This window comes from Chelon labrosus, assembly GCF_963514085.1.
Source record: "Chelon labrosus genome assembly, chromosome: 14".
NCBI lineage: Eukaryota > Metazoa > Chordata > Actinopteri > Mugiliformes > Mugilidae > Chelon > Chelon labrosus.
This window is the reverse complement of record NC_140347.1, coordinates 21,076,669-21,091,559: the sequence shown is the minus strand read 5'-3', so window position 1 is coordinate 21,091,559 and position 14,891 is coordinate 21,076,669. Positions and strand designations below refer to the sequence as shown.

The 14,891-nt window shown below is 42.7% G+C and overlaps 2 protein-coding genes across 3 annotated transcripts in view; one reads left to right on the top strand and one right to left on the bottom strand.

Annotated features, from left to right (window-relative positions):
- bcl11bb (BCL11 transcription factor B b) overlaps positions 1-5,398 on the top strand; it is a 28,952-nt gene extending 23,554 nt beyond the window's left edge. For both annotated transcript variants that reach the window (XM_084560770.1, XM_084560769.1), the window contains one exon: positions 103-5,398. In XM_084560770.1, the coding sequence (XP_084416896.1) occupies positions 103-2,168 (2,066 nt within the window). In that variant the 3' untranslated portion in view covers positions 2,169-5,398. The remainder of the gene's footprint in view (positions 1-102) is intronic.
- A 7,429-nt stretch (positions 5,399-12,827) lies between these two features.
- Positions 12,828-14,066, bottom strand: LOC311499327 (uncharacterized protein). Its single transcript, XM_084560277.1, has 4 exons — positions 14,026-14,066; positions 13,887-13,942; positions 13,585-13,806; positions 12,828-13,436 (listed from the first exon to the last, which is right to left on the bottom strand). Exons 1-4 carry the CDS (start codon positions 14,049-14,051, stop codon positions 12,937-12,939), a joined length of 804 nt encoding a protein of 267 aa, XP_084416403.1. The 5' UTR covers positions 14,052-14,066; the 3' UTR covers positions 12,828-12,936.
- Between the last annotated feature and the right edge of the window lie 825 nt (positions 14,067-14,891).

Sequence of the window (14,891 nt, the reverse complement as noted above, 5' to 3'; positions counted from 1 at the left end):
GGTTTTAAGAAAAATGATTAACCCCACAAATTTTCTCACAAGTTGTTAGAAGACATATTTGAACTTTTACAATAATGGTGTTTTCTTTGTCTTGGTCCACAGATAAAGATGAGCCATCCAGCTACATCTGTACTACCTGCAAGCAGACCTTCAACAGTGCCTGGTTCCTGCTTCAGCATGCCCAGCACACTCATGGCATCCGCATCTACCTAGACAACCACCTAGCCAACTGCTCCCTCACTCCCCGCATGGCTCTGCCTCCACCCCCAGGAGCTGATGCATTGCCCCGCTCCCCTCTCCCCACTTTCCTCGGTGACACCAACAACCCATTCCACCTCCTCCGCATGGCTGCGCCCCTGCTCAGGGAACACCCTCCTCCTCCAGGGTACATGGAGACCCGGTTGCCTGCAACGCCACCCTTTGTCAGCCCTCCACCTCCCCCTAGACCACCTCTAGAGCGGCTGGGCCCAGAGGAAATGGGGCTGCTGTCACAGCACCCCAGTGCCTTTGAGAGGGTGATGAGAATGACCCCCATGGAGCCTCCTTCCATGGACTTCTCCCGTCGCTTGAGGGAACTGGCCGGCAACACAACCAATAATGGTGGGCCCACACCTCCTCTTTCCCCAAACCGTGTTCCACCCATGCACCGCCTGCTGAGTCCTACGCTTTTTCAACCTGGTGCCAAGCCCCCAGCATTTCTCACCTATGCCCCTCAACCACCCACCTCGCAGGGGGGACACGGGTCTTCCAGCCCTCCTGACTCACAAGGTCAGAACCAGGCCCCAGGGAAATCCAAATCCTGTGAGTTCTGCGGCAAGGTTTTTAAGTTCCAGAGCAATCTGATTGTCCACAGACGCAGCCACACAGGAGAGAGGCCGTACAAGTGTCATCTATGTGATCACGCCTGTTCTCAGGCCAGCAAGCTTAAAAGGCACATGAAGACACATATGCACCACAAATCCGGGGCTATGCCTGGCTCCCCAGAACAGGAACGTAGAGGAGAGGGAGGAGAGGGAGAAGAAAAGAATAGAGAAGGAGATGCAAGGGGAATGGGAATGGACAATGAGGAAGAGGAGGAAGAAGAGGAGGAAGAGGAAGAGGAGGAAGAGGAAGAGGAGGAAGAACTGAGAAATGGAAGTCGGCCAGACTCCAACTTAAGTGAGGACTCCCAGGAGTACAACCAGAATAGGGAAAATGGCCCAAGACAGTCTCCTGAGGAGAAATCCCTAAGTGGGGACAGAGTAAATGATAGTGGTGGGGTGGGCATCATGCACCCATACAACCATCTGGACAATCACCTTAGACTTAACCCTAACAAGCGAAGCTTGGAGAGACAACCTAATGGAGATGGTGGAGAGAGGGGTGAAGCAGAAAGACAAAGAGAGAATGAGAGGGAACATAACAGAGAGCGAGATGTGCAGGAAGACCAGAGGCCTGTGATGAATGGCAGGATCAGTGTATCTGAAGCAGAGTCCTTCCCTGGGCTGTTCCAGCGTCGACCCACCCCTATCACTAGCCCAAGCCCCTCCAACAACAAGAGGATCAAGATAGAGAAAGAACAGCTGGAGCTTCCCCCGACCATACCCCTTATCTCTCCCGAAAACGTCTACTCTCAGCTCCTGGCTGGCTATGCTGCTTCACGCCACTTCATCCGAGAACCTTTCTTGGGATTCACTGATTCCCGCCAGTCACCGTTTGCAACCTCCTCTGAGCACTCATCTTCAGAGACAGGAAGCCTTCGCTTCTCCACCCCACCTGGGGAACTGATGGAGGGTGGAAGTGCCTCGGGGCGCAGTGGCAGCAGCACCCCTCACCTCTTGCGGGGACCTGGACCCGGCAGGCCCCCAAGCTCCAAAGAGAGGAGGAATGACACCTGTGAGTACTGCGGCAAGGTGTTCAAGAACTGCAGCAACCTGACGGTGCATCGACGCAGCCACACAGGGGAACGGCCCTACAAATGCGACCTGTGCAGCTACGCCTGTGCCCAGAGCTCCAAGCTGACACGTCACATGAAGACCCACGGGCAATTTGGAAAAGAGGTGTACCGCTGCGACATCTGCCACATGCCCTTCAGTGTGTACAGCACGCTGGAGAAACACATGAAGAAATGGCATGGCGAACATTTGATGGCCAGTGAGGTCAAATTAGAGCAAGCGGACAGAGGTTAAGCCAGCAACCATTAGTTATTCAGTGTACACAAACACTCTCTCTTCCACACATACACACAAACACACATGTACATGCACACACGTAATCCCTATAACCACTTCTTCAGCAATGGGGCCTGGCTGGAAAATCTCTCTCTTAAAAAAAAAAAAAATGAGATTGATTGATGTTCATCTTTTTTTCTTGTCACAGAAACTGCCACCTGAGAATATAAACAAAGGGAAACTTTAATGAGAACTTGTCTGGAATGCCCAACTTGGTGTTTCCTGGCAAACTGTCTGAGGATTTTATCAGTTAGGAATCCATGGAGCCTTTCTACTGTGCAATAATTTCTGTATTTATTGGATTTTTGTAATGATATTTGGCATGTGCAGGTACATCTTTGTGGGATTTCATATGGAGTTAGTTTTGAAATGTGCTAAAAAAAAAAACTTTTTTTTTTTTTTCTAAAATGCGATAACTGAAAAGAAGTCACCCTTAATACAAATGTTCTTTTGTTCCTATAAGGAAGCTTATTATCACGTGAAAGTAACTTTGTGTGAAGCAGTTAAGCTTTTAAAAGTAAAAATAATTGTTTTCTATATTAACTGCAGCAGCGGACTACAATCCATTCCCTCATACAGGCCTAAAGCACTGAATGTCAGCCTGACAAGAAAACATCATGCTGGATTTTAAAAATCCAACATTATCGTAGAGACCTGGAAAGAGTTACTATTAATTTATTCAGGGAACTTTGTCCTTTTAAATATTGGCATGTGAATAATTTCAAAATGCAGTTACTGTATTGCTGTCCTTGCTTCAGTAAGGACATAAATAAAGGTTGCACTTGGAGATACCCTTAACTGATGCTCAGTACATTCCCAATGTAGGATTAAACCACCATATTTAATATGTTGAATAAGTTAAGACTACTTGTGATTAATGTGAGATGGAGAACAGTCCTGTTTATGGTTTGTAAATATATTCTTTTTTTTATATGTTAAAGTAGCCCTTACTGTACGTGAAAGATGGCCTAAAACTAAACAATCAGAAGACCAGCTGCTTGCATCATCCACAGTATATGCTAAATGTAACTACCATACATTATTGCTTTTATCAGACCCAGTTAATTACCTCTCCCACAACCCCATCCCATGTGTGCTTATTCAACGGTAATTTGTTAAACAAAAGCTACTTCAACTATTGTAACACTTTTCTAAATTATTCTTCATCTCCCTCTCATGTGTGGCGTGGCAACTCTCTCCGACCCAGGTTGACTTCCTGTGTCGCCTTAGGATCCACGAAATGGTTTCAAATGAAATTCATATCAGAATGTGTTAGCGTGTGTTCTTCTCTCTGCACCATGCTCTAAGCCTCTCTCTGACGGCGTCTTTTCACAGTTCACTAGCTCAGATTCATGCATTAGAGCGGCTTTTAAAAGGAAGCCTGTTCATTCGCCTCACAAAGCGATATGGGTTTAACTCCCAGTAACAGATTTTGAGACAGTGTGCATGTTCGTGTCTTTTGGGGATTACGGTTTTTATTTTCTGCATCGTTCATCCTGAAATGAATCTAGCGCAAAAAAATGTTATATGAGTTATGATAATTTTGAGCGCAGCTGCACTGGGGGACGGCCGGGCGACCTTGAGTAGGGGCTATTCTTATAGTAAAAATGAAAGATTGGAACTGAGAAATGAAGAAATGTGAGAAAGAAATGGAGGGAGAGAGAGCAAGACCTTGACCGGGGAGAATAGTCATTCAAATGAAATTGGAAGCATATGAAAAGTGTATTTTTTTTTGTACCCAAATGCACATCTACTGGCCACATCTTATAACAGACCATCAGAGTGAGACAGAGTGAGCGTGAGAGGAGGGGAGACAGCAAAGCCACATGAAAGGAGATTGAGACTACATCTTTCATTTTAGTACTGCAATTCTCAATCATCAAAATCATTGTCACTTGAAAGTTTGACCTGCTATTCTGGCCTATTGTCAGTTTTGATCTGCTCCTCTCTGAGAAAAAAAAAAAAAAATATATATATATATATATATACTGTACCTTGAATGCAAATTCTTTTTGTTTTTGCAATCTTTAAAAATGATGTTGAGGTCAGGAGAGCTCTCCATAAGCTATTCAGTTACCATGTAGTTCAATATATTTTCTATGAATTAACATGAAAAAGCTAGATTGGCTCAAGAGCTACATTCAGCTTGCTTACACATGTTGATGCATGAGTGGGGAAACTCAAGGTCCTGTTGTAAACACACAGCGTATTAATTCCCAGAAAACTCAGTTCAGCGTCAGGCCAGATTGAGCCGTACGACTATGAAATATAACACACTCAAACGACGAACAGTGGAAGCCGCGCGGAGAGCCAAATCACACATGGACATTCAGTCTTACAATATGTTTACAGTGTTGAAGTATGCCATTGATGAAATACTCTGTGTAAGTGTTTAAAAATGATAATAAAGTATTGTTTTCTCCAATGTTCTTTCAAATGATTTGAATGCCATAGCAGTTTTGTATAATTATCCTGGTGGAGGGATTTTATCTACATAAATATGTTTCTGTATGATTACTTGTTCACTGTATGGACAGTTTTTTAAGTGTAATATTGCAGATTCATGCCAGTTTTTTTTTTTTTTTTTCTAACAACAGTGGTGCCATTTTTGACTTTTGGTATCTTCATCTTTTAATTTTGATATGTTTTATTTTCTTTCTTTTTTTTTAGTTTTATTTTTTGAATGGGGTTCATGTTGTTGGTTTTTGAAGCCATCCTTTATGGATGTAAAACTAAATAAATAAAAAAAAAAACAAAGCAAAAAAAAAAAAAACAGGAGAAGAATGAGCTTAAAGGAAGAACCTTCGGCAGGGGAATACAATGGTTTGCGCAGGAATTCTTTTCCACATCAGTTTTATGAGACGTTCATGGACATTATTATTATGATTTTCTTTTTGTTTTTCCTCATGGTTGGTTGAAGGTCTTGTGACGGCACTTGCAACTGTAATTTTGAAATACATTTTCATATTTCACTTTTCACGCCTTTCACTTACACTCTTTGTACAAAATAGTTTCCTTGTTCTTTCTTTTGGGAGGGGGGAGTGCATCATTGTGGAAAAAAAGTGATTTCAGAACAGTACACATCTGCTGTTTTGAACATATATGTATTTTTGTAATGTGTTGAAAAATCAATACAAGAAAGCCAACACTTCAATAAATGTTGCAATTGCTCTATGATTGAAACGACATTTCATTCTCATTATTTCCTCTTCTTTTTCGTCGACCACCACAAATAAAATCTACATAGTGCGTCAACTATAAACAAAACTCTATTGCTGGCATACCGCCACAGCAATCTAATCCTCATAATGTACCACATCTGATGAAAAGAAATATATTTAATCAATCTCTATAAAATACTCAATAAAATTTATATAATTTCATCCAGCATACATGCGCTGGAAACTGATGCTAATAATTTAGCACCATTACTAATTTTGATCTTACATCCACAAACCAAGCATAAACTACTCTAGTAACACTCTTTGAATTATGTAATGTACAGAGTGGGAGCTTCAAATTCAAAAAGTGACATCTACATCTATGAAAAAATATTATGACCACCCATGCCTTATATGCTGTCTGCCATTCAGACAAAAAAGCCATGTCGGACGTCAGCTTGCACGGCCTGACCAAGAATGTGTCTTGTGGTAACTGGCCCAATAATATTAGCGGCAGATTCTTTAATTACTGTAAGATGCGAGTTGGAGCCACCGTGGATCAGATTTGTTGCAGCTTACCTTCCAAGACCCTGTCACCGGGTCTGACCATACAAATTTGGCTCTTGTCTGCCCATTTCTCCTGCAGCCAACATGTTGTCAGCGAGAACCGACTGTTCTCTTACTATCTAACACACTCCGGACCTTGACATCTAATGAAATAATGGTCATTTAATGGTCATTAAGTTTTTGCTCGCACCTATACTGTGTAGGACCATTAGAAAAGGGGAAAACCAGATGGAATAATGCACATTGACTCAGAAACACACCGTATATCAAAGACAGAAAACCAACTGAAAGAGTTACAACAGTGTCCACGATAACTTCAAAATCCCCCATTTACACACACACATTTTTTACAGATGGAAATCCGCCCTTATTAAATTGTGTAGCACCTTGTAACGTAATGCCGCTTTAAACAGCAGCAAAATATACACATACTCAAAATTCCATAGAAATCATCGCACTGGACAGTCTCCACTGTGTTTTCATTTGACATAGAAAATACAAGCTGCAGTGTGTTGGATCTCTTCAGATGTCTCTATTTTGATGTTTTTATGGTGAAATTCAAGAAATACCTATCATGTTGTCGGTGAGGAATTCTGGGCAAGACAAGACACAGATGGATGGTAAGTAGTGAATCTTGATCAGAATCTGACAAATCAAATTTCACATTGAGGTACTGTACTAGTGCGTGGAAGAAACAAAAAAAAAAACAAAGAAGAAGAAATCCCTTCCAAAATTTTGCTTTGGAAATAACTGCTAGTACCACTCCTTTGTTCTTATAGAAAATAACACTACAAACGTGACTCATAGGTTTCGAAAGCAACTGTTGACGGTCTCACGCTTCATAAATGAGTCTTGGCATGAGTGTAGGGACCCATCAGGTATTTCTTGATATGAGGCCAACAGCAGTCAGGTCTGTCCTCACTTGAGCCTCCAGGCCATTGGATAGCATAACAGAAATGGTGCATGTTCAGGATGCGTGTGCATTCGCTCAGAGACAAAGTTCAAGAGAGGGTAGAGACACAACAATAGGGTGGAGATAGAGGAGTGAAGAAAAGAAAGGAGGCTTGTGCAGGGTGGGTTTGTGTGAGAGTCAAAATCGGCAGGAATTCTTAATGCTTGCCAGCTCTCGCCACACACAACGATCCGCTAAGTGTCTACCTATTCTAAACAGTTCAACGCAAAAATATGATTATTATTTCAAAATAAGAACCAAACAAGCAACTATGAACTGCGCACACAGAAGATGTTGGGAGGATCTGCTTTGACTTTCTCTATTCTCTCTGCGTATGTGTGTGTGTGGGTGCCTTCAGGCCGACATCTGGATGCCATGTTGATGATTCTGGTCAGCAGAAATGTGCATGTTGAGAAGATGTCACATTCCCACAATGCTTATCCCAGCAATGGCATAACTATTGACACAGAATAGCATGACACTGCAGATGTGTAGGGGCTGCAGATGTTTTTCATGATTGAAAAAAGGTGAAAAAACTGATTGATCTCATAATGTCAGCTGTTGGTTGCTTAATTCATTTAGCACTACATGTGTAATTAAAATACGTAAAAGGTGCATATTATGTTTTGTTTTTATTTTTAGATTTTTTTTTCTTATTAAATTGAGATGTTGGAAAACCAAAGTTGTAAATCATATTACTGCCTCAAGTATCTTATTACATTTAGGCGAATACCGAACTGTCTCTTTCTTTAAAGGGCTACTCTCCATATAATCAGAGACCACACAAATGTGTGCTCACAGGCCCATTCCGGCCACTTCTGTGCCACCAGCCCATTTTGCACCGTATACATGTGACATGAGGTTTAAAAGCTCTCTTTTAACTTGTTTAGAAAAGGGCCTCCTCCTGTGTGCCCGACTCCATGGGAGAAAAGTGGCCTCAAGCACCACTGGTGAGGAGGTGCTGTATTCTCTTCACCAGAAAGCACTGGGCAGAGGCCCACAGTCACAGACAGAGAGTCGCGGAGTAGGAGATGGGAAATCATGATTTGGAGTAAAACCACGTCCTCGGGGAACAGGGTGTCAGCAGGGACTGCGGTCCGCGTCCTGGGCCACACAGAACCACAAGGTCACCGCAGAGACCTAACTTTCCACTGGATCACAGGGCTCAGGCCCCACTGGCCTCTCTGTAGATATCCAGTTACTAATCTACCGGCCCTGACCAGTACCCAGTCAAATGACGCTGCCCGCCCAAAGAGCAGACTGGGCTTCGCCCTGCGACAGAACGACCAGAGTAAATCCAGCCCAGCTGGCTTCTCTTGGGAACAGGGGGGTAAAAGGGGGTGGAAAGAGACAGGGAAGTGGGGGAATGGTGGTGGGAGGAATGGATGGAGGAGAGCAATTTAGAAGAGTGGTCAGGAGACAGAGACCAGTGTGGTCGAGCGTGGTCATTCAACAGCTGCGGCTTGGGAAGATTCTCTCTTCTGGGAGAATCTGACCCTGAGGAACAAAGGCTCTGCGGTCGTGTTGAGCGTGTAACTAAAGGACAGGAAATGCAGACTTTTTCAGAGCGAGGAAAACACTAAAGCCACTCAGTGGGAGGTTTTGGTCTTTTACAGCATAACCATGTCGTCAAGAATCAGAAATGCACCCATCTCAAAGCGAAATGACAAGTTTGGTTCGCTGTAATTGCCTCCCTCATATTCAGACAATTCCATAACTATAGGACAACAAAAAAAAATCTATTGTTTGACAATTAGACACTGTGATTTCCTTCATTTTCACGAGCTCTCCTCATTGCACAATTCTCTGGAAGAGCAAACTTACATGACAGTGCAGACACCTGATGTGATCCCCTTTGAACAGTGATTTTAAAAGTGTTCCAGTTTTTAGCGCTATGACAACTCAGTGGGTTGTGACTGCACAAGCCCACCTAACCACTGCCCGTCACCTCACCATGGAGACACAGTGAAGCAAAACGTTTATTTATCTTTGCGCTCCAGCCACACCCTCACTGTCTGCATATTTAAGTCTCTTCCTCCTCTTCTTCTTTTCTTTCATTCTCTTGGTCTGACTGTCATAACCTCACTTCTTTCTTTCTCAGTTCCTTTAAGCTGATTGGTTCCTTCCAGATAAACTTTCTTTCCTCATAAGTTGCTCTCCCTCTACTTCCCTGCCTCCATTTCACAGGCAAAATCCTTTCTTTCTCTCCTCCCTTCTGTCCCACTGTCAATGTAATTCCATTGGTGTCAGACCTCCCAGGTGGGCCCAGACACAGGTAGATAGCTACCGCAGTGGGGAAGCTCCTCTGCTGTCGGCTTCCTGACGCCCGGTCTGCCCCCCCACGCACTCTCTCACACATCAACACTTTGCCTCAGGGGGGTCAGTGTCATTGTTGACATTGGACACATGCTCGTCGTGGTGCAATATTAAATCTTCTCATTTGATTTGGACTGTAATTATGTCGTAAAAACAAACTGGCTGTGAAGCCGTGGCCCGCCAGTGTGATCTACTTTCATCAAGTGCAGACTGGCTTAATTACAGAGTGCGCCATATACCCATCTTTCACTGGGCAGCTTTTCCTGCTGCTTCTTTAAGCCATCACATTCTTTTATTGTGCGTTAATCACAAGGCAATTGGACCGTTTGCAACGGCTGGGGGTAAATTTTAACACTGGTCTGTACACATCCTGCGTATTCTGGAAATAAAAAAAAGTCAAGAGTTATTCAGTTGTACGCAGTAATGGAGTCTGATACCTTCTCTATTTCTGTGGTGTACTTAATGATATGGTTTTCATACCACAGAGGTATTTAAATCTCTGCACAATACAGGATTTGCTGTTCTTTGTGCACTTTGTGCAGCGTATGAAGTTAGACAGATAAGTAAATTTAACAATAAAGGACTGAATCTCATTAAAAAAGCACACACTGATGTGAATGCTAAATAAATGTCAGGTGTTTTCTTATATTTCTGTTTTATTATCTTAAGGAAGAGGGGTCATAAAACATTCAAGAAACACCGCATAATTATGCGGATCTAGGAATTTCATGAGCCAGTTATTTCCTCATATAGCTTCGGCTTTTTATCTGCATTTTACAGACAGACTTCTGAAATACATGTTTGTTTAGGCCCTATATTTGCCAAATGGCTAAGTCAAACCAGATTCCACATCAATGCGCAGGAGGACGCCAGATGCCAAATCACAACATATGGCAAAATGTATATTCGTTTTTTTTGATGTACTTTATGTTTTATGTTTCAGAGCGCAGCTTCAAATCACTTCAATGATTTACTCTGTAATATTTTAGACTGACCTCCCATTTCTGTGATTTGAGAAAAAATTTGTATGGTTTATTACCACGAAGGAACTACAGCTTATAAGTTAGATAATGCAAACATTTAATTAACAAAAAATTGCAAAACAGTCACAAAATCAGGATGCAGGTATAATCTTGAAGTCAGTGGTTCCCAAGAAGAGCACAAGGAAGGATTTATGTTAAAGATGAGGTGTGTGTGAGGGAGGGATAAAGGATGGATCTGTCTGGGGACTGACCCCTTTATGTCTTAATAGTTGAGCTGAAAACGAGGGCAGACTATGAAAGCTGAAGGGTCACCAAGGGAGAGCTCCCTCGCTTTCGCCCCTCTTCACCGGCCTTTTATGATAGGTTCATCTGTGTTGTGACAGGTGTGTGAAGTGGGCATCTTACTAGAGGTAATTGCCATTTTTCTCCTGTGGGTCATTGTTTGTCCCCACGCCTGAAAAGACCATTAGAAAAAAGAAAAAAAAGGGGATTTGCTAGTGTTCACGTGGCAGAGATGAAATCTCTGTAATTCTCTTATTTCTGCTCGAATACAAATCGCAGCAGTAAAATTGTGAGAATCTTCTGAACAGATCCATTAGCCGCAGGATGTGCTGTACATAAACACAGACGGTAAACACTCTCCGCTGATGCTGTTCTTTAGCTCAAACCGGCTGCTGTGGCTTCACTGCAGAAACTATTATGGTGCCACTGAGGAGAGTCATAAAGGTGATTAACAGCCGCTTCTAATTAAAGATCAATGGAGAGTCTTTCTGAGGTGATTTGTTATATGAATTAGGATGCCTACTGTCCATTAATGACATCAGGCAATGTCACCGTAACAGAGTAGGTATTGATTTACCCTTGTTTGAAAAAAACAGCTCAAACCAAACTGTAGATCATGACTGCCTACAACACTGGAATTTGGTCACGAATGCCCCTTTATTCAGAGTTGACTAAAGAGCCCAACCCCCTCAGCAGCCCCTACCCCTGCCATTGTGCTTGAGAATGTATGGCATTTCCATGTACAAATTACATCAGAAGATGGATAAGTGGAATACATCTTTATAATGATGCAGGAGTAGAAGTAGTGACATTCAAAAACCTGAAGTGCATTTCTCCCACATTTGATTCAGTAATCAGATGAAGACAAGCAATGCATCACAGGGAGGGGGTGAGGAAACCGTTGTATAGTCCGTTTCACCCTTACTCAATATTTAAAACCATGTTCTCCATTATGTGAACTGAAGACCAGCAAAAGCCAAGTTGGTCCAATTCTTGGCCATTGTCTGCCAGTACAGAGCCCTGAAATTACCTCTGAATAGGATACTGCCTTTTCAGAGGCGATTGCTCTAAGACTACAGGGGAAGCTCAGCCTCCCCTAAAATATCACTGGCAATTTCGTCAAATACTACGAATTTACATTACTACTCAAACTAAAATGTGCTGGAACATGATCGACTTCATGGCTACTTCTTATAACACAATCGTTAATAAGTTTTAGCCGTTCGTCTATCGTGATTTTTTTTCTCATATTGCTGTAATGGCACGGTCCGTTTAAAAACCCATTGAGGCTCGGCTTCAATGGACTTTCAATGGGGCTTCAGAATGGGCCGATCTCAGGGCAAAAAAGCTAGACATTTATTGGACAAACGCTCCAAAATCGTCACTTCCAGGGAAGCCGGGCGTCTCAGGGAGTGAATGGGCAGTGGGATGTACCAGGACGCCGAGCTTCTGTATGATGATTGGATCAACTGTTAACGTGGCTGGAACTCGTCGTGATTGACAGCGCTTTAAGACTATACTTCTGCATCGAAGGATTTTAGGTCAGTCCCATGCGGATATTTGGCAAGTGACGTTACAGTAATACCATAGGGTTAATACTAAGCTACTGCTCATTATCTGTTACGATTTATCGCACTATTTCCATCTGTCAAAATAAAGTCGTGAATATATAGCGTTAGAGTTTGCTACTTGTTTTCATTTCAGTTTTAAAAAGTTCATTTACCGGTATTTGCAATTGTAGGGGGTAAACTAGCCAGCTGTGCATGATGGCAGACAGTGCTGTTGACTTGATTTTGGCAAGGCCATTTGATGTTCTGCCTTAAGAGAAGCTCAGAATTAAACAGCAAGGCAGACCAATGCCCAAGATTGATTTAGTTAAAAGCAAAGGGAAACATAACAGGCCTTTTCAACAGTCCTGGTATGAAAAGGTAAGCTGGCTGACTGCAAGTGCCTATGTTATCAATTAACTAATAACTATAAACATAGGCCTATACAATGTAAGGAGGATTAGTAACCCTGTTCAATTTAATGATGTAATAATTGGCCAACTTTAGAAAACTGGGCTTCCCCTATTTGAAAGACCAGCAGCCGCCACTGTGCCTTTTAGGTTGGACACTAAAGACTTACTGGTATCAATGTAGAGCTTGAGTGGCCCAGTGTGAAGTTTAACATTTGCCTCTGCTTTGAGCAATGGCATCATGATCAAATGTCAGATAGGGTTATCACTTCATATGAGAACATTCAGCACATTTGTGCAACACTTGAGCCATAAACCCTTTAGCACAAAAGTAAATTGGAGCATCACAAGACCAGTGGAACTCTTTAGAAGTCCTTGACAAACACACTGAACATGGGAGAATATTTAAATGGATCTTTATTTTGCTTAGGAACAATACATCAATTGATATTAGAGCCATACACATGTTAGGCTTGCAAAGTGTCCTGGCTGACAAGAGTGGACCCTTTTAAAAGCCATATCCTTGAACAGTGTGCTTTACAGGTTGACGGGGCTGCTTCACATGCTGGACTGGGAAGGTCTCCCCTTGCTGAATGCTGGGGCTAGCAGGATAGTAGTACCTCAGGTAGTGGCTGTCATGCCAGTTGTCCCTCCCCTGCTCCAAACTACTGCTGAAGTGCGTGATCGTGCCTGGAGGATACTGGCCAGTAACAAACATGTAGTCATAGTAGGGATAGGGAACCCATCCCAGGTTGTAGCCTAATGGCACTGGTACAGCAAACGAGCCTCCGGCATTCTCAGCTTCATAATTAACTTCTTGGGAAGGAAAACCTTGTTCTTCAGATTCAGACTCAGAGTTGCCATGCTCCAAGATCTCCTCCATGTGAGCCAGTTCACCTTCCTGGTATGTTGGGCCTGGAGGACCTACAGGTTCACTTAAGGCAAAGCCCTCAGCGCTAGCAGGCTGAGCCTCCACAAACAGACTAGGTGCAACTGCCCAGGTGACATCTAGGATGATGAATTAGAGGGATTTTGAGTAGTAAATCTACTCTAGGAGAGTGTATTGCTAAGGCAATATGGACTTGCCATTGTCTTACCAATTTAGGAATATATTTAATGCTTTAAAGTTACATTCTAGCTCATCAACATTACTTACCACGGTTTGGGGCAGGCTGATAATATGGTTGTGTTGAGCGGCCATCATCTTCAGAATACACAGGTGCAGCAAAACTGTTAGTGCTAGAAGCAGCTGCTGGTTCTCTCTGAACACCGGGTTGAGCATATATAGGCTCTTCATATGAAGGGCCTTGATAAGCTGGAGTTGAGGCTACCCACAAGCCAGAAGCAGTAGGTGCTTTTGAGGAGCCAGTGTTTGAACCTAAATAGCAAGTAAATCCATTAATATGACTTAAAAGATAAAAGTTGAAGTGTTGAATTTGTGAGACCAGTAAAGCTTACCTTTCTTTGCAGGGTAGCTGTAACTGGCACCAGTCAGCATGACAAGGAGCAAAGCTCTATTAACAAAAAGGAAACAATTAAAAGTCACAACTACAAGCCATGAACCAAACAAGAGCCCAAACAGCAACACACTACTTACCCCGAGAAACACAAAGCAGACACCATGTTGAATGAGTCACTCTACTACTCCTGTGAGCATGTCAGAGGTTTATATGCTGCAAGTGACCTGCCCTGACCAATCAGAACCTAATGAGCTGACGATACACGGCTGCTAGCACATTAGTCCTGACGGAGGTGGGTTCCCCAATCTATATTTAAAAGTATCAGAGCTGCCTCACGCTTACAAATGTTTTTACAGTGTTCCATAGAAGGCACATTTATGTACATTTTACATGACCTCTTTGTGTTTCTGTGTATTATTGTTATTTCATTGGTGTAGCAGTCTCAGGTTTAGCTTGTTTCAAAAAAAATAAAAAAACTCAAGGCCAAAATTTTACAGGTTAAATACTAACAACAAAAACTAAAGGTAGCAGAACCAGCCAAGAGGCCTGTCACGTGGCTCAACTAGACAGCCTTGGCTCTCTTAAACATATTTAAACAAATCCTACATGGCAACATTTATGACACAACTTTTAGTTTCATCACATAGGATGAAGCCTTTGACCCTGGAGACCGTGTCGTGCAGATAAACTGATAAATGGCACAACTATATGAGAAATTTCAATGTGTTTGATAGAGCACATCCCTTCATTAAGATCTTACTCCTCTATACCCAGCTTGAGACTGTGCCAAATGTGCCGCGGTACTGCATTGTGACAATTTCCGGCTCTTCAGATGTGTATTTCCTGGCTTTCTAATCAGAATGCTATTTTGTATCTCAAAAGGGGCTCCATTCAGCTCAACATTAACAGCCCTCGTCTGTGATAATGTGGATGCTTCGGGCCATAGGCCACCAGCTGCATCCACTTGTCAGTCTTTGGTACAGATGCCCTGTCTGTCTGCTGT